Here is a 23,848-nt window from a genome sequence, read left to right as displayed (position 1 = left end):
TGAATGCTTTTATGTCTCCATTCTTTTTTTTTCACCAAGGTGTGTATAGCCAAAGAAAATAAAATACATGGGAAGCTATAACCTACCCTCAAATCTGAGTCTCAGTATTTTTCATAGTGGCCAACACTGAAAGTACATACTCAGGGTGTCCATTGGCGTTGGCAGCCAGGAAACTATTTCTCTTCAGTCGCTAAGTGTGTTGTTTTATTCTGTGATGTTTTAACAAAGGTGATGTTTTAACAAAGCGCCCCACCCCACCCGCCACCCTCCATTATGTTTGTAGATAAAATATTATTTGAGTTAATATAACCCATTTTATGTTTTGGCCTTAGTTATGGCTGGTAATTATTAGAAGTACAAAGTAGGAATGAACTGATTCTTTATACAGTTTCTAAAATGGACTTTGTATCATCGAAATTGACTATTTTTAGATTTTTTAAGATACAGAATATAGTTTTCCTTTGATTAAATTACCAGAACATGTTCAGACTTTTTAGAGTTTCTTTCTTTTCCCAAATTTACAAAGTGTAATTATTCTAGTAAGAGGTAATTCAGTATCTAGCCCAAATTGTCAGTCAAGAAGTTAAGTGGGTTTTTGGTGTCCTCTTTAAGGTCTTCTGTTTAGTTTTGATTAGGGGTAAATTATAAAGAAAACATACAGCCGTATTTCTTGGAATGCCTTATATCTTCCAAAATCTGTTTTTGTTACAAAACAAAAATTGGAAAGAAAACTTAAAAAGACAGTTTAAACATTACATATATCTCCTTATATATGTTCTAGCATCTTTAGTGGTTACTAGGACCTATAATTATAGTTAACTAGTTGGTTTCTTTGAATGCCTTCTATTCTGTAATTATTCACCAATGATCATTTTCCTTGCTTTTTTTTTTCCTTTAAATGTTAGCTGCCTTGATATGCTCTCTTACCCACAATTTGGAAAGTTGTCTTTGATTTGATGGCTTAAATTCCGTAGACATATTACCGCTAACATAATCATTTTTCATAAATTTGGTTTGTCAGTTCTTTTCCTGAGGGCTCGTCCTTGTCAGAGTAAAGCACCTTCAGGAATGATTTTAAATGTCTATTAATGTGTCTGTGAAATTAAATTCTATTGCACCAGCATTGCTGTGATATGTATTTTTTTAATCCTTAGGGGAAAACAAATCATAACAATTTAAAAATAAAGAAAGCCTAAAAGTGAACATGCATGGAAGTTTACATCTAAACTTTTAAAACTTTGGCTCTATGTCTGCCTACATACAGATTTACCTCATTTGTTTAAGAAAATATAATTGAAAATTAAAATGACTCATTAAAATGACTTTTGTTCTCAGGGTATATTTTGTGCTTAGATTTCACATGTAAGCAACATGTAAAATAAAATTTAAAAAGGTTTTAAGTCAGTTAAATTTTAATGAGTTGAGAGCTTAGGTATTATTCAATATGTGAAATCAAATTCATATGTTTATAGCCACATATAAACATTGTCCACCTAAAATTGAAATAAGTAGTACATACATCTTCATGTTATAAAATAACTAATATATAGGCTAATCATGTCGTATATGTAAAATATATTTCATGAATGGGTTCATGCCCAGGAAAACAAAAGCAGTCCTTTACTATGTTAGCCATTTCATATATTTAAGATATTACATCTGGAGAAATCCAGGGTCCTCATCAGCTACACATTTCACTTGTACTATATACTTAATGTGTCATACACTTTTAGTATCTCTTTCATTCATGGTTCACATTAAGAGCCCAACATTGGATTTTTGACACAGAGAATAAATCAATTTTGCAATTAAAATTTAGCTAGTCGAGTTATTTTATAAATATAGAACTTTAATAGTGTCCATTTATGAAGAAATGATGTCTGCTTATCAATCTAAATATTCAAAATCACAATTTTTTAATATTTGAAGTTATTTAATTAGCATGCTTTGCTGGTTTTCTTTCCCATTTAATGGAGCAACTCTGTGTCATCATTCTTGTCATTGCTATTTCATAGGCACATGACCGTTCAGAGAGTGGAGAATTGGCGTTTATCAAACAGCTAGTTCGAAAGATCCTGATTGTTATTGCCCGCCCTGCTCGGTTATTAGAGTGCCTGGTAAGTTGCCCCAGATGTGACTGCATTATTTATGGTTAAGTATGAGAAAGCAGTGACCATCGGAAAGCTCCAATTTCATTTGGCTTCAAAGACCAGAGTTCAGTGCAAAGAGTCAACAGGAACTACAAATTGTGAATGTGCATGATGACATCCATATGCGACTTACCTTCTGGTTTCAAGTAGGAATGCTAGGACTTGTGCTATATTAAGTGATAGTTGTATCACATTCTGGTCAAAACTGAAAGACGTTCATGAAATAATGTGCTTAAACTTATCTCAACATAATGACTATGTTACAGCTGATTTAAAACACTTAGTGGGACCTAACTTTTTTGGAGTTGCCAAATGCAAAGAGAGGGAAATCAGAGATATGGTATATATTGACCTGAGGTTATAATTATTATTTGTTTTTAAAATGTGGCATGTTAGAAATCAGTGCTGGTAAGCCACCCTTTGGGAAGATACAGTAGGGCCTCATCCAGACCTGAAGAAATGAGACTTCTAGAGAGCAGTTCATTTTATCAACTATATTTTCTTTGGCCAGTGATCATTTTCCTGTTTTAAAATTTTTGTTCTATATGAGTTTGATTGAGATTTCAGTCAACACTCTGAATAAATATGAAGCTTTGAACATAATAGTTTAAAGGGATTTAACATACTATCAAAACTCACTTTTAAGCCATTTTAAAGGATTTATAACACTGTATAAAACAGCTCTTTCAGAATTATATCTACATATACACATAAACATATATGATGGTTTTGCTGTGATTTGGCCTTATTTAAATGAACATTGCTTTTTATAATAGTGAAATGTTCACAGCCCTGTAAATATATACCAGTGCATAGTGAGACATGGTAGAGGGAAAATCTCAAGGAGGAAGGTAGGGGCATTGCAGAATGGGTCTCTCCATCTGCGGCCGGGAGCCTTAGAAGCACAGAGTCAAAAGCACCATTTGACATTGACTATCTCTGGAAGGGTAAAGGGAAAAAAGTACACTGGATGCCTGTGAAGAAGAGGAGAACTGTGACATGCAAATACAGGCATAAGGAAGGCTTAATTTTTATTGTTTCTCCTTTGAATTATGCAATGCTTATACTTCCTATAGTTGTGTACTTTGGGGGGAAATACCAGTTAGCATTAAAACTCGTTTCTCTGGACAGCAGCAGATAACGCTTAGAGAAGATCTTGCCTTAAAAGAGGAAATGGATTTTTTACAATAATCACTCCTAATCAAAAGAGATAAAGTAAAAGTATAGCTTCCCAAAAATAGAAACAAGTGAATGTAGGTTTGAAAATGTTGCTGCTTTCAGCACTGTTTAAAGTTCAGATGAAACAGGAGTTTCAGAGTTGTAGGATAGGTTTTCCCCAACCGCTGGAAGTTATGCCTGCAGTCCAGGCTTGCCCTCTTTCATTGTAAGTTCATATAAAGGGCACTGAGTGTACACATTGGTTTGGCTTTACTGCATTTGCAGCAAGCTCTTGTATATGGCCTTTAAAAGCTGTTGAGTAATTCTCAGGTGAAATGTTGATATTCCCAAGTTGCCTATTTTGGGCATTCATCAAACTGGGAAAAATTGTGGGGAAAAAAAATCTGGCAACTGTAAGTGAAAATAGAAACTGTGCTTTAAATCTATAACTCAAATTGCTTACAACACATAAACCCACAGCATCCTTCTAACATGATGTGATATTCAAGATTTATATTACAGAGAAAGTAAAATACATAGAAAAAAATGTGCTACCAAATTTTAAAAATAATGGTTATTGGAAGCATTAATTTTGTATTTTTATTTCTTTATTTTACCTTATGTGAATGCTAAAAATTCTAGAGTGTTTTGCTAAAAAGTGGTAATTTTGAGATTCTTCTTTCTAGCCTAATACTTTTGAACACCTCTGTACTGAGTTTTCTGCAAAACCATTGAGAAAATCTTTTCTAACATCACTCCATTTGTGGCTATTTGTGCTGAGAGAGAAACTGAATCTTCTGGATGAGATTCCCAGATTTTATAACTTTACTGGAAGGGCACAATTAAAAATTTGGGCCTGTTCATTTTCAAGAGGATAGATGTCTTCAGTGGAACACAGTTCCTTCAGTTGCATTATGTGGAAATTGGAAGTGGTCATTATCTTGGGGTTACCAAGTGTATAAATGTATTGCCTTAGGATGGGAATAGGCTTCAAATATGAAGTAAGAATGATATACTTTAAAAAAAACATTTGCCTCCTCTTTGCATAAATACCCACCAAGCATGTATATCCAGTGGATTTTATTGTGAAAGGGATTTATGGAATAAAAGCTCAGAAAATTTTGGCTCAAAGAAGTCTCCATCTGTGTTTGTCTTCTGCTAGGAATTTGATCCTGAGGAATTTTACTACCTATTGGAAGCAGCAGAAGGCCATGCAAAAGAAGGACAGGGTATTAAAACTGACATTCCCAGGTACATCATTAGCCAGCTGGGGCTCAATAAGGATCCTTTGGAAGGTAAATTCCTTGGTTGGGCTGACTTTTTACTTGCTTATGCCCCGTGATCTCATAAAAGAACTTAGCAAATCTTGACTTTTTCCTCATGTTTTGACTTTGTCTAATGGAAAGTCCAAATTTGGGGGCCAGTTGTGATTTGAAGGAAGAGCTATAAGTTGACTCCTGAGGAGCAAGTGAGCAAGGCCCATTTATGTTTATCTGGAGTATGGGGACAGGCATTGAAATCCTTGCAGCCTGGCAGCCTGGCAATGCCAGAGTATCCTGGAAGAATGTACATTTCTGTCCTCTCTGAGTGATATTTTTCTCTTGCAAAGCTTATTTGAAAATGTTGCCAGATAAATTAATTATAATTAAAAATGACATTTAAATGTAAAGTAATTTGGGAGAAATGTTAACTGATGATAGATTACTTTAAATCAGGTGCAGGGTTGGTAGATACATTTTGCTTACTTATCCCGAAAAGTGTGAAAAATAGTCATATACAGGAGAGCTAGTGGGAAAAGAATGATTTTTAAAGCTTACAAAAGGATTTCTGATTTTCCAAATGAAACCATAGGCCTAATGCTGTTGAATACACAGAAGAGGAAACACCCTGTTAGTGATTTTTTTCAAAATCTAATATTGGTAAACCACTCCCACCCACTCCCACTCCCCACCTTTTCCTGTTCATTATTGTTTGGGATTGTCATTGAAAACACTTAGGTTATATGCTGCCTACAAAGACACAAAAACAATCAGAGACTCCTTCATTAAAAATCATCTTTCCGGTTCATTAAATTGAATTTGCAAACAGTGTATATCTTACTAAATTGTTTGTAATGACGGTAACTATTGGCACAGAGATTTTCCCATCTGAAGCCAGGGAACCTGCTGCTCTCTGCCCTGCTCTCTTCCTTCCCCTGCTTTGTCTGCTCTTACGGCCGCCGAATCTTTGCTTCCAGGGAAATGATGCATGCCTTACTGGGAGATAATGCCAGATAAATTTATACTGTACCGAAAGCAATACCACAGCAGATTCATCACTTATCATAGACTGGTGACTGCTTTTCTGAAAAGTTCCCTGGGGAGAGATTTTTCCCCATGGCTTTTAAATTACCATCTTTACCTTTTTGAATCATGAGTCTTCAGAAATGGTTTAAATCAATAAAATAAAAAGGGCAGATGTTCAATGGTATTTAGATGAGTTTTAAAAATCTCTTTAGGCATTACAAAATGATGCCTCAGCTTCCTGCATCAAAAGCTGACTCCTTGTTCCATTCCATTACTACCCACTGCTTTCAAATAATATGTATTTCCCAGATAATAGTTATTTAGCAGAGATCGTATTTAAATCAGAACCATATTTTAATTTGGCTTTTTTTAATGAAAATAATTGGAGTGGGGGAGGCTGTCAAAGTGTATTATAGTGAGTCTTCACGCTGGTAGAGGTAGGGGTTGTGTCAGCCTTTGAATTGTGGAGCGAGTAGCTCTTCACAGTTTTCTTACCTGGCACTTTGGTAGGTGAGTAATCTGAGGCCCATTTATGTAGCTTTATAGAGTCTTTTAAAAAAATTGAATAGTGATCTTTGACAAGTTTCAAGTTTAGTAACAGAAATTTATTCCTGGGAGTTGTATTTTTACTTCTTGACAATTTCCTTGATCAGATCTGAGTATAGTTTCTAATTTATTTGTTATCACTTAAAATGTGATGATTACAAACTCGAATCTATCTTTGTTTGCCCTTCTTGTCAGCATTTACTGTAACAGACCTAAAGCCTGACCTTTGAAAGTTAGGAGTGAGGGTCCAGAGTGGAAATGCCAGGGACTGTGCCCTGGTGCCCACACTGCCGCTGTGTGGCCTTGACCTCACTATCATGAGCCTCCGGACCACAGTGTTCTTTCCTTAGAAATGGTGTAATGGTACCTATTCATAATGTTGTTTTCAGCATTGTGTTAGTTCATCTTTGTACCCAAGATGTAGTAATGCTTACTAAATATTAGCTGTTTTATTTAAGCAACATTAAACAATATTAAAATTGCCCCTTTCTTTGAGAGCCCCTCCAACTGAATACATTGTAGCTCACCTCCTACTCCATAAATCTAAAGCACTAGTCACCTAGGATGTTGACATCATTTGAATGACACCAAGAAAGCACATAGTTTGTACTGAGCTCATTTTTATTCTTGAATTTTCCCCACAGGTAAACTAGGACATTTAGTGTCAATGTCCAGTTATTTTAGGGTCTGGTTTTTGTCAATTTTTTTCTAAAGGCAACATCCCAGTGATGTGTAATCTCTTCCCAGAAAGGATGATTATGTTTATAAGAACATGAATACAAGAAGTAAAAGCCTAAGAAATAATTCTAGATGCATACAAAAATTTGTAACTAAAAACAGTAACTTTTTATTATGCATGTTTAACTTGGAAAAACTAGAAAGTCAAATTACCTATATACCTGCCACTCAGAGATAGCTCCCTATCAAAGTTTTGGAGAAAATTCTTTTATGTTCTTTTTTAATAAAACATGTTTTGTTTTATTTTGTGTTAAAAACCAAATGAACAATAAAATGAATTAGGTTTTCCATTTACTTATATGGACTCAAGGATGCATTCCATTGTGGACTGAGCAATTAGACTCCTTTGTCTCTTTGAACTAGACCACCAGGCTGTACTTAAGCTGATATCAAGCATGTGGCATTCAGCACAGGATTGAGTACTTTACATGATCAATATAATTAATAATAATAAACAACAGTCATCATGCAGAGCACTTCATATTTGTTAGTATGCTGAGAGCCTTGCATGCATGTCATATACAATACTCATAAAAACCTAATAAGAGAGAAATCATATGTCCTCATTTTACAGAGGAAGAGCCTGAGATTAAAAGGCCGCTAATAAGTGCTGGCAGAGGTGGTAACCCAAGTCTTATCTCCAAACCCCTCTTACCAGCTACTGTTACTTCCCTTCTGACAAATTGCAAATTCTTAGTATACTTGGCAAGATATCTCTCAGAAGATGTGAAGGAATGGAACATGTAACAATGCCCACCACAACTTGAGAACCAGCTCAGAGCTATAGCCAGTGCATCTTTAAAGTCTGCCGGAGCCTGGGAAAACTTGTCTCTCTTGTCAAGTCATTGACCCCAGACCCTTTCCAAGTTGTGGTGATTGTGTCAGTCAGACTGTGAGCTGGAGCAGTGTCCAGGTGTTCATAAGAAACATGATTCCAGAGAAGGGCATGTGAAGAACAATTTCAAAATGCCAGTTGCTGGTTCTTGTCGTTTTAGATTTTACATTTTCCCATAGATACATTGGAGTACAGAGTAAATTTTTCTTTACTAGTGAAGAAATTATTTGTCTTTTATTGTAGCATAGTATTCTTGTTTACTTGCAAAGTCCTATTTTTCTTAAACTTTTATTTTATTGTACTTTTTTTTACCCTTAGAAATGGCTCAGTTGGGAAACTATGATAGTGGGACAGCAGAAACACCAGAAACAGATGAATCAGTGAGTGTAAGTATCTTTCTTGATGAAGTATGGTATTGTTTTTTCTGTATATGAGCATCTGGAGATTTTGGCTATGTTAATTATTTTTTGAGCAAATATTTATTGTGCTTCTATGTGCAAGGCATTAGGCATACAACTTCAGCCCCTCTTTTCAAAGAGAATCAAATTGATGACAGATCACTCACAAAAAATAAAAATGGTAAACTTGAAAAAGATCTATGAAGAATTAGGGCCATGTGCTACTAGAACATAACATAGAGAGATGTGCCTTAGTCTTGCCAGTCCAAAAAGATCTCTCCCAAGGAAATGACACTTGAGCTGAGCTATGAGAAGTTCTGAGGATAAAAAGGGGGAGAGGGAACATCCTGGGCGATGACTGAGAACAGGGAGCAGCGTGCATCTGAGGGCTATGAGCAAGGGGGCCCAAAGGAACTGGGGTGCTTGGGCCAACACTGAACACAGACATCCTTGTTGATCTTTGTCAATTTTTTTCTTTCAAAGAACAATGGAAAGAAAATGAGTTTTGGAGGAAGTGTATATGGGGGAAAGTGGACAGGGAGATGACCCAATCCGAGTTATGGCTGGACAAAAATCACACTGACTGCAGAGTAGCAAGTAGGTGGGGTGAGGGGAGCCAGGGGGTGACCAGGGGAAGCCCCTGAAGAGGCTGCTGCAGTGGTGCAAGGGAGCGGTCCTGGAGCAGGTGCCGGTCTCCCTGACGCCAGAAGAGGATCCAGGATGGAGCAGGCTGGGGGTGGAAGGAGGGGCCGTTCTGTAGCCTGGGGGTAAGCACCTAGGTACTGGAGTCAGATTGCCTGGATTTGAAACCTGGCCCCACCTCTTATTAGCTGTGGGAATCTCTCCTGCCTCAGGCACCTCATCTGTGAAGTAGATATCAATGATGATAAAAGATTAAGTGAGATAGTCTGCATAAAATGGTTGGGAAAGCACCACATAGTCAATGCGAAATAAACGGTACTGCTTTTGGCAATTTTATCCTCTCTTAATTTTGAATGTGTTGAGCTGGAAGTTTGAGACACCCAAGAAGAGCCAACAAGTTTGAGACACCCAAGAAGAGCCAACAAACTGGCAATTTGTAAGATGTGGGGGTCTTCTGGCACTCAGAGGGAGTTTTTGGTGGAGATCTAAATGCCTTAGGAGTCGTCCACGGGTATAAGTGAGGTCACTTGGGCAGGGAATTTCATGAGACAAGAGGGCCTTTTACAGCCCAGAGCTAAGCTGTGAAGAGCAGTAAGTGGGGATGTTGAACAAGTGGTCCCAAGTCTTGAATTATGCTGTCTGAGATGGAGCTTTGGCAGGGGATGACCATCCCTTCTGTGGCCAGAGGCCAAGGGGAAATAGAGGAGAGATGTGGTTGTTTGAGTTGAGGAGGATAAGTAGCCCAGAGGCCAGAGTGTTGGGTGAATTCTCTGTGCAGACACAAAAGTCACCAGAATAGTGAGAGATGCAGGCAGAGAGGAAAGTGGGAAGCTGGGTGCCCCAGTCTTCCAGTGAGGGGGACAGCAGGGTCAGTGGATGACAGTGCTGAGTGGAGGAGGGTGGCGCATACCTCAGAGTCATGGAGTTCTTGCAGAAATATGGAAGGGAATCCTGGCCTCTCCAGAGGGAGCAAAGAGGCTTTTAGACCCCCTCAGTGCTAAGATACATGGGGTATGAGAATTCTTTAAAAAAAAAAACACTTTGTTTTTCTTGTCCTTTGAACTAAACTTTTTAAAGAGCTATCTTTGTGAAAATTAACATCTCAGCCATGGTAAGACTGGAATGGTAAAGAAAAGCAGGCATTCTCTGCTCGGGTGTCCCATTCGTTGCCCACTACTTTTTCCAAACAAGAAAGGTTGCCACAGGAATGGAATAGACCCACTCTGGTCAGGGACAGAAGAGGCACACATCCACCAGCCATGGATAGACACTCCAAACCTGTCTTTTCTGGCTGACAAACCAGAATTAGGGTTTGGAATTTGGGACTTAAAATCTCAGAATTTTAGAAGACTAAGATGAAGCTAACTTGAATCATTTGTAATGGTAAATTGAAATTGGGAATTCTCAAATGCTTGGTGCCTTTATCTCCTGGAAATGGGGGTTCACTTAAATAAAGCTGAGATATCATCCTGAGGAGTAGTTGATCAGCATTGCTCTGGAAAATTGATCTTTCAAGCTATCCCCAGGTTCCTTTGGCTAGAATACTGCACTTCATCATATTAAACAACAGAGCATTTAATGCAACTATTATTTATTTTGCTGTTAAACCATTTTCTTGAATTCTCAACTATTTTTCCACTTCTATATTTTGTTTCTAAGAGCTCTAATGCTTCCCTGAAACTTCAAAGGAAACCTCGGGAAAGTGATTTTGAAACGATTAAATTGATTAGCAATGGAGCCTATGGGTGAGTAATTCAAGGAAACTTTCAGTTGTATTTTAACACACCTCAGTAATATATTCTTAACATTTATCTTAGGCCAAATAGGTGTTGTTAGGAACTTCAGTTTTCAGATCTCTATTCCTTCATTGCTAGGTGTAATTTGCAGCCAAAATCATCTTCCAGTGGACACTCCAACAGAAAACATATTAAGGGACACTGGGAGATATTTTAGATGGTTGGGGAAGAGGATATTACAAAGTAAAAATTTCTAAAGGGAAAATTTTTATACATTGCCTGCTTCTCCCTACTTTATTCTGCCCTTTTGGGTTCAGAAGTAGCTGATTCTTATTATAGTTGTGTATACATATGCTATATACATACACATACACATCTGGAGATAGACAGATATAAATCAATATAAATTCATATATAAGATTACTACTTGAGAATTAGCAAGTACTTCCTATCTAGCCAGAGTCAGCCTTGGGAGAAAGGTACTTAAATAAGAAGATTGGTTGAAAATTTAGAGCAATACATTTATTTTAGTCTTTGTATTACAAAAGGATTTTTTTTCAGTTGAACTCCATGCTATATAATCTGATTAAATGGTATAGGGTCAATAGTGACAAGATCCTTCTGCATTCCTAATAGTTTAGAAGGTTAATTAATACACAAAGTATGGCCTGATCCATTTTAGACAGCCCAAGACCTCTAGTTTAATTAAATATTAATCCCAATTTCATCTGTGTATGAAGAGCAATAAACAATCCCATAGACATTTATTGCTGCATTTTTCTTACATATGAGCAGATGAGATAAAAGTGATTTTTCTTATGCCACAAGAATGTTTCTCCTTATGATTTTTTTTTCACCTCTAATATTTTCCACATCATTAACTTACTGAAGAACTTAAATATTTGTGAGTCCTTTACATGCTTCACTGATTTATTTTCAGGATTATGTCAAATAGCACATTTCTTGATGTGCCTTATAAATGCTTTCTAATGTTTTATTTCTGAAATATTTTCTTTCCTTCAAGGACCTCCTTGAAACTTGTTTTACCTAAGAAAATTGTTCTTGCATGCAGTTGTTTGTGGGTTTTAGTTAGTCCTTGTTTTTACGGGCTTTTTTTTAGTTTTAGACATTATTTGAGGATTTGTTTCTTCATTAGGGAGAAGACTGAACTTTGAATGGGTCTGTGGGTTTGAGCACTGCTAGATTTTGTGGAATCTGGCAGTGGAATTCTGGAATGAGATGATCTGTAAAGCACCACTTTTATAAAATTTGGGCATATATCTTATCAGTATTTGAAGTTCTAATTGGTTGAGTAAACTCATTTTAGTATAATTAGACCACTGTATAGTAGATAAGGTATATCACACTTTGGGGAATGGTTGGGAATATACAAGAAGTTAAACAAGCTGTGAATCAGTGAACACCCAGGACGCAGGCCAAGTCATTAATGGGCTTACAAGCTGCCTGTGGAAGCCTCTGCCGATAAGCCAGAATTTTTTTTTTCTCTTTTGCTCTTCTCAGATTTAATTTCTTATTACATTTCTGACAGATTTCCTCCACATTTTAATTATTTTTAATTTAAAATTTGAATGGAGTTATACTCATTCACCCACCCAGTCAAAATGCTGATTGTAGGCTTATATGAACTGGCTAATAAGCGAATGGATCCCTCCCCGAGTGGATGAACTGGAGCAGTTAGCAGCTTTCTCAAGAAGACATCTGTGTCACAGACTCAAGTCAGTGACTCCGAGGAGCACTGGTTCCACGACTTCTCAAAAATTGGCTGTGCTAGAACCCTTTCCGTAGAAAGAGCTGTAACACGGCATGGGGTTCTCAACATCTTAGTGAGTGACAGTTCATGTTACAAAGCCAGTTTGGTAACTCGATAAACATCTGATTTCCTTTTCTGCTTAACGTGTTTTGGATCCCTGACTGGAAGTTAAATATCCCTTTATGCCAACATGGCCCTTTATAGAAGGGATACACTGACCATGTGCCAGGCACTGCACTAGGTTCTTTAGATACGTTCTCTTCTCCCAAGAGCCCCATGTGATGGTGACATGATTCCCACTTAGATGTGGGGGAGAGGCTTAGAGCATGCTCACACATGCTGTGATTGCTAGCAGAGCTCTCTTCTCCTCCAAGGACTCTTTTATTATAACTTTTACCCATCATGATTAGGGTATAGAAGTCCTTCTGTTGAGCACTTCCACCTGGATTTTTAAATTACAACTTTGAATGTTTTCAAAGTGAAAGAATAAATTGACTTAATATTTTAGAAAGTAAAAACAACTAAATTTGAAAGGTGCAACATTTCTCCCCGCACCTAGCTCTACTTTATAGCCTCACTGCATGTTTTTTTTTTTTACCCCTGCAGGGATAAGTGTCATTTACCTGACAGATCCAGGTGTGCAAGTTGACAGATGCACCCCTCTCCCACATGCTCTCTCCCTGTAAATTGTCCTCTCAGCTTTCCTTTAACATATGCACGCTGGTTCCCACATGCAGATTTGCTCACATAGATTCGTGTATTGGGCTCTCAGATTCATGCATAACTTTATATACATTAGACATCCACACTCCCAATAGGACTGATTCATTCTGCTCTAGACCCTATCGGCTTCTGATTCTGTTTCTCCCCACCCTCCCACTCACTTCTGCATGGCTGGAGTAAAGCTTGGCTCCCAGAGAACAAGGGTTCCCAGTTGTCCCTCCCCCTGCATCACCTCCTGCCCTTGGGTTTTCCTATTTCACAGGGAGGTCAGTGCAGAGAAAGAAACAGAAGCAGCAAGAAAGCAATCCTTGGGGCCAGGAAGCAGAGAAATGTGGGGCTGAATCAGTTCAGCCCAGCTTTATAACCTTGTGAGGTTTACAGCTCCGCTTAGCAATGTTAGATGTCTGTCAGCTGCTGTTTGTCTGTTTCTCTCTACTGACTTAAGTATATTTGGAACATCAACTCACAGGAAAAGATGAAAGGTATATGTGAGAGAAAACATTTATTACTAAATAAACTAATTTCAGCATTAAGATAATATTCCCAAAGTGGTACAGAAATGTAGAATCTGAAGAACATAAAGCAAACAGAAGTCCAGCTATAGAAAATTCTAATTAAGACTTGCAGCTTGATCAAGATATGTGCATCCTAAGGCAGGGATATCCCAAGCTACCTCTATAGGATTAATTTCAGTTGGTTTAGGTAAACTTCCCTGAGGTTTAACTGATTATTTTAAGGGCATCCTAGCAAGGGAAGGCAGAAAGTAAAGTCAAATTTTATGAACTGATAATCTGAGAATAAAGATAGTCATTTTTCACACAGTGCCATCAAGAAACCCAATCCAGATGCTGGTCAAATTGGACCTGAAGCATCCTTCTCTTTTATTCTTTCTTAAAATCATAGACAACTCTGCTCTTCTCCCATTGCCTGTTGTTCTCAAACGTACTGCTGAGCAGTGAATTATGTAAAAAACGGTGATGGTTGATTGAAAATCAAAGTGCAACCTTCTGACAGTCTAAAAGTGAAGTTGGTAATGTCGGATGTCTGAGAATCCTTAGCACTAAATTTAATATTAAATATTGGAAAACTGTATCCTATTTGACTCAAAAATAGGCAAGCGCTTATATAACGATACTGGGTTTTTTTTCCTTTTAAGATCTTAAATTCTAGATTTCATTTTAAAAATAGATGCTCTGTCTCAAAAGTCTCTCTTAATAACAATGTTTGTCTTATTTATTTCCCTCATATTTCAGGGGAAGCCAAGTTATGTTCTGTTTTCCCTATGTATCTCTGTTCTGCTACCAGTAACCAAATAGGAGAAGCTCAAGGGTTTTTTTGGATCTCGATTATATCCAGTCAGTTATTAGAAAAAGAAATACCACAAAAGCCTTTAATCTGATTTAGAAAGAAGGAGTTGGTTGGTTGGTTAATTAAAAAGTTGGTCAAAGTAGGAAATAATTAGAACATTATATGTACTTTAACATTTTAATTTAACCTAAATATATATAAAATTATAAGTCTTTTCAGATAAGACCTTTTCAAGACAGCCATTATAAACCATGTTATAATACTTTCAGTTTTTCACATTTAGCTTCTTTAAAAGCAAAGCAAGATTTGAGCAATCTGAATGTAGGAATCTAGATTTTTATCTTCTCAACTTGTGAAAACCTTCTCACCCATACTAAATCAATGGGAATTTTATTTAGTAACTCACATTTATCAGTGCTTTCAAAGCATTCTATTTAGTTTTCTTATAAGCAATAATGTTTCTCCTTTCCATACTCATGTTTCATTAGTTTAAATATCTGTTTAAGTCAGTTAATCATGATATCAAGCCTAGTCAGAAAAACAGGTATGGAAATACACCCAGCCAGTAGGAACCCAGGTGTTTGGGTATCTGGAAGAGGACTGCTAGGCCATACAGGAAGCACGAGGTGGCCAGCCTGCCAGCTCCTGTGTCAGTTTGTACAGTGGAAATAACAACGCTAGATTATTCCTTGGGTTTGTTTGGTAGAGTGTGGATAAAAGAGTTTTTTACTGTACAATGAAGGAAAAAAATAGAAGACTAAAGAAATGAGGATAGAAAGAAAGGAAAAGAGCAAAAAATAAGGTGATGTTTAAACAGAGATACCAAGAAGTGTTTAATTTATATCAGTAATGGGAAAAGATGGATACAAAGAGAAGACAAAGATAAAGATACACCCACTTGAAAGAAAAATGAATTTCTAGTTGAACACTGAAAGGAAAAATGTGAATATCAATTAAAACTGAGATTGAATATACTTAAATTTATGTCAGTGGATTACTCTGATACATTGGTTCAACAGGAATATAGGGTGTCCTAGATCTTGCTTGCATTTATTTTTATTTTTCAGGGACAATGACATTAACTAGTAGAAAATGCATCTCAGATCAGATAACCCCTTGTTTTAGGAGGCAGACCACTCGAGGGATTGCTTTTTAAGTAAATTTTCACTTATTTGACAATTGCATTTGTTACAAGACAGCCTCATGAAACCTATTACACACTTTTAATGATTGATGGCTCCGTAGGTAAATTATTATTTACTTGAGCATTGTCTAACCTGAGAGTTCAAATCTGTTCTACCATAATCATAAGTGAGAGTCACTTAGGAGAAGAGGAGCCAAGCCAAGATGTTTTCCTTGTTGCTCATCTTTTCCAGGTGGGGTTTTAAGACCCCTCCTCCTCATTCTTTTCTCCACATCATTCAAAGCTTCAGGGAGTCCACTGTCTTTACGCAGCCAGAATTGGTTTTATGGAGTATTTCAGTAAGGTTTATTGCAGAAATTCAGCACAGCCTGCTCATTTTGCAATAACATTGCCTGACACCTTGACCATGGGTCAGATGGAGCAGAAATTCAGTGTATTGTTGACTGCTTTTTATATCAGGAAACACATTGCCTGTTAGGACAGGCATAGGTATAACCCGTGCTGAGGTCTGTAGGAGGAAATACGCTACTCTTTATTGCAGGACAGCCTCATATGACCTATTACATGCTTCTCAGTTAATCTGGAAATTTCATGGGAAGTAAATTACTCTCAAATCGGAAGCCAACTACACTAAGTAGCTGTGGTTCTTTTAGCAGAAGCTAAGGGTGCCCTATAGAAAATCACTGCCTTAGTGAGGCAAGGAAAAAAATGCTTAACATATATCTAATGGAAGAAAGGATTTAGCTCATGGTATATATGTACTTCTGTTCATTCTTTCCTGCTCTGACTTGTGTATTGGATTTTGTTTTGTTTATGGGAAAACTGAAAACATATACAGCTAGCTATTGGAAAATAGCCCTCTGGAGACTGTCCATTTCCCTCCTTTGACAGTGAAGATGTTTTTGATGCCTTATGTCTGACCTGTGACCTTTATTGGATGAATTAAAAAATAATCAATATAGCCAAAGGGCTTTGGCCTGGAATGGAATGTTTGTAGATGCCAGCATAGCTTGTGTGAGCTGAATTCCAGCTTCCATGTGAACTTTTAAAGTTGATGACCAGTCACAACAGTTTACTGTAGAAACACCCTGTCTTCCTGTGATCCCCAACTCCTGTGCTCCTTTTCAGGGCAGTCTATTTTGTTCGGCATAAGGAATCTCGACAGAGGTTTGCCATGAAGAAGATCAATAAACAGAACCTCATCCTCCGAAACCAGATCCAGCAGGCCTTTGTGGAACGGGACATACTGACTTTTGCGGAGAACCCCTTTGTAGTCAGCATGTATTGTTCCTTTGAAACAAGGCGCCACTTGTGCATGGTCATGGAGTACGTGGAAGGTAAATCAGTCTCTGGCACAGAGAACGTGATGCTGCACCCAGAGCTCCATACTTGCTTTGTGGTCGAAGCTTTCTCTGTGCCACACACACAATGGGTCATATCCACCTAGGAACTGAAGCCAGGCAATGAGATGGCTCGATTCCCAGTCATTATCTTGCAGTAATTGCTTGTAAAGTGCCTGCTCTACTTTAACAAAGGGAAAATTAGCACAATTTGGAAAAAGGTTGTTTTTCTTTTCAAATAGCTTTTAATCCTAACTATCTCTTCTCAATTGGTCATTGAAGTTAGAATACAATTTTTTCTACTTTTTTTTTTTAATCACATAAAGGCATTTGTTACAATGATCTTAAAAAATGAATAAAAATACATCCTTTTTGGTCTGTAGTATAAAATTAAAAACAAGTTAGGGGAAAGGAGGTACAATCAAAAAAGTTTATCTTTTTTTTTTCTTTAAGTTTGTGTTTTGCTTTTTAAATGCTTCAAGTGATCTTATTTCTGTCAGTTTTACATTAAGCTTCTGAATGTTTGAGTGGCCATGACTTGTTGGCATAAACAAACTTAAAATGAATAGTAAGGACCAAAACAATTTTCAAGGCATCTAATTTAGGTTCTTGTTATTGAACAGAATTCTGAAACTATAAAACTTAAACATTAAATATCATTTAATTCAACCTTTTCATTCTGCAGATGAGTGAACTGAAACCCAAGGAGTGAGACCTACTAGATATTTAGTGGTGGATACAATACAAAAATATAGCTTACCTGATTTCTTTCCATTGTTCTTTGCACCCCACTGATACTTTGTTTTACTAGTCTTTGCTGTGGTTATTTTAACAACAATAATTAACATTTATCCCATGTTTATATGTGTTGGCAGTAGTCTAAATTCTTTACATAGATTACCTCATTTAATTCTCACAATAATCCTAAAAGGGGTGACACTATTACTGTCCTGATATACAGGAAAGAATCAAGACAGGTTTGCCCAAGAGCTCTGCCTGTAAGCGTCAGAGTTAGGATTTGAACTCAGCAGGCGGATTCCAGGATCCATGTTTTATACTGGTATATTTTAATTTGTTACTGTATTCCTAAAATTATGACAGCAGGTCTTCAAATTTCAGTTCCACTTCAGAGCCAAATCTGCTCTCATAAGAGTACTACTGCTTAAATAAAAATCTGTATTTCCTCCACACCACACCACATCTAAATTAGAAACATGATTACCTAACACACAGAGTCTCCAGTAATGAATGTGATATGCTGTGTCTGTCCCTGGGTGCCCTTCCAGTTTGAAGTCCTGCAGTCTAAACCTATGGCCGTCTCCAATCCTAGCCGATGCTATGCCTGCCAAGTCTTTTTCTTGTGTTGTACAGGGGGTGACTGTGCTACATTAATGAAGAACATGGGTCCTCTCCCTGTGGATATGGCCAGGATGTATTTTGCTGAAACGGTTCTGGCCTTGGAATATCTACATAATTATGGAATTGTACACAGGGATTTGAAACCAGACAAGTATGTATAGTGGTAAAACATACTTTTCTTTTCACACAGTGCAAAAAGTTTTCTTATGTCTGTAAAAATGTTTTATTTTAACACTGCTTTGTATGTTTTAAAATTCTAATGTTCTCTACTAAGGAACATTTATTTAGGAACATTATTTAGTTCCTTATTTAGTTTTCTAAACTGTATATATACGATAATTTGTGTATAATCCTTAAAAGGCTATGTTGTTGGTAATAGTTTATAAGAAACAAAAGATGATTGATTATAAAGAAAAAGATAATAAAGCCAGGATTAGTTAATTTTTTAAGTTTTTTTTTTAATTATGCAAAGTTTTGAGAAACTGTAGAATGCTACTAGTTGTTTTCTGGGTAGTTTTTGCATTTAGTATCATATTTAGATACTTCTTTCCTACTCTAAGATGATATGTTTGATATTCTATTTTACTCACAATTTAATTTTTAATTCAGTTTTTAACTTATATGATGTTCATTTTGGTGTCTGCTTTGAGATATAGATAGACCTTTTCCCCCAAATGATTAGCTGTTCACCTTGGTACCATTTATTAAATGTTTCATGCTTTCTCCACTAATTTGGGATGCCCTGAAAATATTGCATGTTAATTTTAAAGTGTGCTTAAAATTTTATGATAAAATTAACTCATGCTCATTCTAGAAAATATTGAAAGTACAGAAAAAGAAAGAAAATATTTCATTCACAATATTACCAAATAAAGACAACTATTATAATTTTGGCTTATTTACTCCCACTAGCTTTTTTTCCCCAACTTCTCTATCCCTTTAATGTTTTAATTAATTTTTTCCCCTTAAAATGAAAAAAATCTAAATATAAATTCATAAAGCTGTCAAATGTGTATACTTGGCATGTATAAGAAATGTATGTTTTATGCCTAATGAGTGGAAATTTAAATATAACTGGAAGTTGAAATCTGAAACAATACATTTTTCCTGTCCAAGTTCTTTATCTTATGTCTCATTTGAAACACAGATGGGTTGCTTATCTTAGTTCCTGATATGTGACAAGGATTATTGGTAGCCCTTTCTCTCCTATTTTCTTATTCTGAAAGAGGAAAGATGTCAGAGTTCCTTACTTGCATTTTTTCTGAGGGTTTCAAGTTGTAAATGGTACTGTATGTGCTGCTTCAACAAAGATTAGCTGGGTCTGGTCCCTGGCCCTCTCTTTTGAATGACACTGGGCTGCCAGATACATGTATTAACATATTCATGTGACTTAATCTCTTCACAGTCTGGGTTTTATAGTAAGGTTGATACCTTTATTCTAAGTAGTCATACAAATTGATGGTGGTGAGGGGAGTTAAAAAGAAAAACTGAGCTTCAGAGTGAATGTTGTAATATATGTCCTTCTGCTTCATAGTTTGTTGGTCACCTCCATGGGACACATAAAGCTGACAGATTTCGGATTATCCAAGGTGGGGCTCATGAGCATGACTACCAATCTGTATGAGGGTCATATTGAGAAGGATGCTCGAGAGTTCTTGGACAAACAGGTAAGTTAGGCATGCTGTTCAGTTCTATAGAGAAACAGAGTACGCTATTGCCAGGGGAATGCAGAGTCAACTTGATAGGCTGTCTTCACATTAGTACTGGGAGTGTAGATGTCTGTATAAGCCTTACATTTAATAAAGTGCAAATTGCTTCCATTTTTCTCCTTGGGCCTCTTTGAACTGTCCATTCCACCACATTCCTCCCCCAACATTATGGTCTATTAGCAAGATGAACGATCTAATTGCACACAGTGAGAATGTGAGAGAGACAAATGGAAAACTGTCTTTGTAAGGAATTCAGGAGTCTCAGTAGAGTACTCGTGAAACTCATGATGCATCGTGCAATCACGGGGGCTAAAATCTGAGCTATGGCCCATTTCCCTTTAAGCATGCCTCATTACCATGTACCCACAATCTGTTCATTGTAAAGTTACTTAAGGTAAACACATCTCAACTGTCATGCTTTTATGAAGTAACCAGGGTGTGAATATATTTTGGTCATAGAAATACTTAGACTATCCCCGATAGTCACAGATTTTAAAATGCATTATTATTTTAAATTTACACAAATGCTTTTAATATTGTAAGAAAAGTAGAACTACCAAACAGGATCAAACCCTCAATTTGCGGTTACAGATTACACCTGGTTTAACATTAGAGCAACTGTAAATTTCCATTTTATGGTATTTAAATATTTCACTGCCTTCATTTTTGTAGATACCAACTTATAATTGCTGTTCTTAAGTTCTTTGCCCATGTTGGTTCCATGTGGTTGAGCAGATGCACTCTGGACACCGTAATTGGTGTTCAGCCATCTTGCTCATTTAAGTCATGTCTAATATTCCAGTTATTCTAATACTGCAATCGTCTTCTAGGTCTGTGGCACGCCTGAGTACATTGCACCAGAAGTGATTCTGAGGCAGGGCTATGGGAAGCCAGTGGACTGGTGGGCCATGGGGATCATCCTCTATGAATTTCTGGTCGGATGTGTGCCATTCTTTGGAGACACTCCAGAGGAGCTGTTTGGACAAGTCATCAGTGGTAAGTATCATCAGGAGTTATCTTTAGGTCACTGTTGGGAAGCAACTATTTAATGCAATTCTGTGGAGTAGTACCATCTTTACTACTTAAATGTTAATCTTTATCGAACAGTTTAGCCAACAAATTAAAAGAACTTACTCATCATAGCACATAACTGACTCTCACAGTCTCAAGAGAGCTATTTGTGTTGAAAACTGATCTAAGCAAGTTTTGTTAACATGGAATTTGGAAATGAACTAGCAATGTAACCAGTTTTTATGGCATGCTTTTTCTGTAAAGGAAATTGGAGTGGGATTTGCAAATGATCTCATTCACGTCCAGTCTTCATTTCCATGATAGGAAAGTTGCACCAGGGAAGAAAAGGTTAATATGGGTAACAGTTACATAAATGGGAAGAATGGCTAATGACACAATGAAGAAATTAACAAAAATGTAATAAACCCTAAAACAAATGTCTACCAAATAATAAATAATGAGAATGGGAAGGAAGCAAATTTAATCCACAGATTGTTAATGATTTCATTGGTAGTTGTTATGGTGTAATGTTATTTCTGTAACAGCTGTTCATCTTTCATTTAAAATTCAATAACCTTTAGATCTTAACCTGAAAGCTGACCCTAACTATTGTTATGCGGCTTGTGGCAAAACTAAATGATAATTAAATAGGCTCCATTACTACCCTACCTGCTGTTTTTATAAATTTCCCCAAGCCTCACTCAGGCCTCTTTTCCACAAAGTTTGTGAGCCTTCACTGACATCTCCATCACCCACCTCCAGTCCCCTCTGGACTGTGCTTCCAGAGTGCCACAGTGGAAATAGGGGGAAGTTTATTTTGGTGTGAGGAGCCCCTTAATCACAGCATTATTTTCTACCGCTGATTTTGCAAGCCAGGCATATTTGTAAACTTTAACAAAGTAGATTTGTGGGTTGCCTGCAGTGTATAACCCTTTTATGCAATATCTGAGCTGTTTATGGATTTATAACTAGGCTCTTGTCTGATATACCAAGGCCTGAGTGGCAAGAGGAATCAACTGTTTAATTAACACAAGCAGCAAATGCTGGCTTTGTTCTTGATGCCTTACGGCTGAGATACATATTCATGTTTTATTTTCCAAATCAGATTTAAACTGCAGCAGAGGAAGCTAGAGGCAGGCACACACAGAAATAACTCATGTTTTATTGCATTTCCATACACACAAGCATGCACACCTTATCTTCAGGCAAACTCCTTTTGAATGTAGAACATACAGTAATATTTATGACAGATTTTAAATACTTCCATTACTATGATTACTCTGGAGGTTTTTTTCCTTCCTTAGGCTTAGCATTTTGACCTTTCTTTTGTCACTTAAAATGGTTATTTTTACAAAATTATTTTTTGCTTCTTGAAGCTGAAGAACTGTTTGGATGTGGCCAAGCTCTCAGCTGAGGATAGTAGGAGAGAAAACCTTACGTTCCACACGAAACACAGGTGTTTAGAGCTTCCATTATATTAAGTATTAAGTCCTCTTAATAACCAAAGGGAGCAATTTGTTATGAGCCAGTTCTGCCAAAGGAAAATTAATCAAAAAGGCATTGTTGAAAGCTGTGCTATTCAAGTTGTGTGAAACAGTGCCTCTCATACTTGACTGGGCCTAAGCATCAACTGAAGATTTTGGTAAATGCAGACTCTGATGCAGTCTGGGTGGAGCCTGAGATTCTGCATTTCTAACGAATTCCTTGTTATGTCCCTGCATTAGGAACTGGGCCCCCATTTGAGCAATAAAGTTGTCAACTACTTTTCTTCCTTCTAGATGAGATTAACTGGCCTGAAAAGGATGAGGCGCCACCACCCGATGCCCAGGATCTGATTACCTTGCTTCTCAGGCAGAATCCCCTGGAGAGACTCGGAACAGGTTAGAGTGCATAGGTTTTAATTTTGCTAATATGCAAGAAATGATGTCTGTATAGAGCACGCAGAGGTTTTTGTTGGTGTTTTGTGTTTTTGTATAGGAAACGTCTGTTTTGTTGGTGTAGAACATGACTGCAATACAGTATAACAATAATATTTTGGTTTTTTTCCTGGTTCAGAGCAATAAGTACACAAGGAAGATTGGTTGGTTGGTTGTCTTTGTTTTTTGAAATGCAGAAATTATTCTTAATTTGTTTCAACAAATAAAAGTTCTCTGGAAGAAAACCTCAAGAGCACATGTAACTCTTCTCTCCCGAAAAGCATGCATCTTAAATAATTTGAAACAGAAGATTAGAGATGTGGAGCTTTTTTTTGTTGTTTAGGTTCTTTTAAAAATATATGTTCTCAGAAGGATTTGACCCAGCATGTTACTGTGTACAGGCTTTGAACAGATTATCAGTACTTGAACTAATTACTAGAAATGAGTGCCTGGGGTTGAACCACGGGTTGTCCCCTCATGGTGATCAGCACTATGGCCTAAGAAGCAGAGAATTAAAAACCATTGACTTTCAAGATTAAGGAGATAGATTTGTTTCTTGCTGGTTATTTTTCCTGGCTCTTCTGCTACAGTTTTTGTTTGTTTGTTTCTGCCCTTCTTTGGCCTGTTCTTCCTTATATTCTCAACAGAGATCCCAATATAGAGTCTCAGTGTGCCCTAGTATGTGAATTTCTCTAGAGATGCTGATTATTGAATATAAATGCACACACACACTGTAATAGTATCCAAAATTTTTATCAGGGAAAATTGTTGACTCATTGGGTTGTTTCCTCTGGGCTATTCCATTTCAATAGGAATATCAGAAAATACTGAAGAAATAATTCTCTCCCCTATTTCTTCCAAGACAAAAATCATTTGCCAACAGCTCCTCTATTGTTCTCCACCTTCTCTTGCTTGGAGGGCTCTCTTCTTGCTTGGGCATGGAAAACTGTGTCACTAGAGCTTATGATGATATATTAAAACCCATGGGCCAAATCTTTACTTTGTAAATAAAGTTTTACTGAAATGCAGCAATGCTGATCATTCATCTTTTGTCTGTCCTTCATGCTACAGTGGCAGAG

General features: G+C 37.0%; 1 protein-coding gene across 19 annotated transcripts in view; it reads left to right on the top strand.

The window, feature by feature from the left end:
• Window positions 1–23,848, top strand: part of MAST4 (microtubule associated serine/threonine kinase family member 4) — a 536,231-nt gene that overhangs the window by 482,845 nt on the left and 29,538 nt on the right. For all 19 annotated transcript variants that reach the window (XM_057494688.1, XM_057494684.1, XM_036887943.2 and 16 more), the window contains 9 exons: window positions 2,016–2,117; window positions 4,471–4,603; window positions 8,031–8,098; window positions 10,412–10,497; window positions 16,563–16,771; window positions 18,146–18,284; window positions 19,668–19,800; window positions 20,673–20,838; window positions 22,632–22,733. In XM_057494688.1, the coding sequence (XP_057350671.1) occupies window positions 2,016–2,117; window positions 4,471–4,603; window positions 8,031–8,098; window positions 10,412–10,497; window positions 16,563–16,771; window positions 18,146–18,284; window positions 19,668–19,800; window positions 20,673–20,838; window positions 22,632–22,733 (1,138 nt within the window). The remainder of the gene's footprint in view (window positions 1–2,015; window positions 2,118–4,470; window positions 4,604–8,030; window positions 8,099–10,411; window positions 10,498–16,562; window positions 16,772–18,145; window positions 18,285–19,667; window positions 19,801–20,672; window positions 20,839–22,631; window positions 22,734–23,848) is intronic.

The sequence above is a fragment of the Manis pentadactyla genome, chromosome 2 (assembly GCF_030020395.1).
Source record: "Manis pentadactyla isolate mManPen7 chromosome 2, mManPen7.hap1, whole genome shotgun sequence".
NCBI classification, from domain to species: Eukaryota; Metazoa; Chordata; class Mammalia; order Pholidota; family Manidae; genus Manis; species Manis pentadactyla.
The sequence above is the reverse complement of the archived record's forward strand: the minus strand, read 5'-3'. Positions and strand labels throughout refer to the sequence as shown.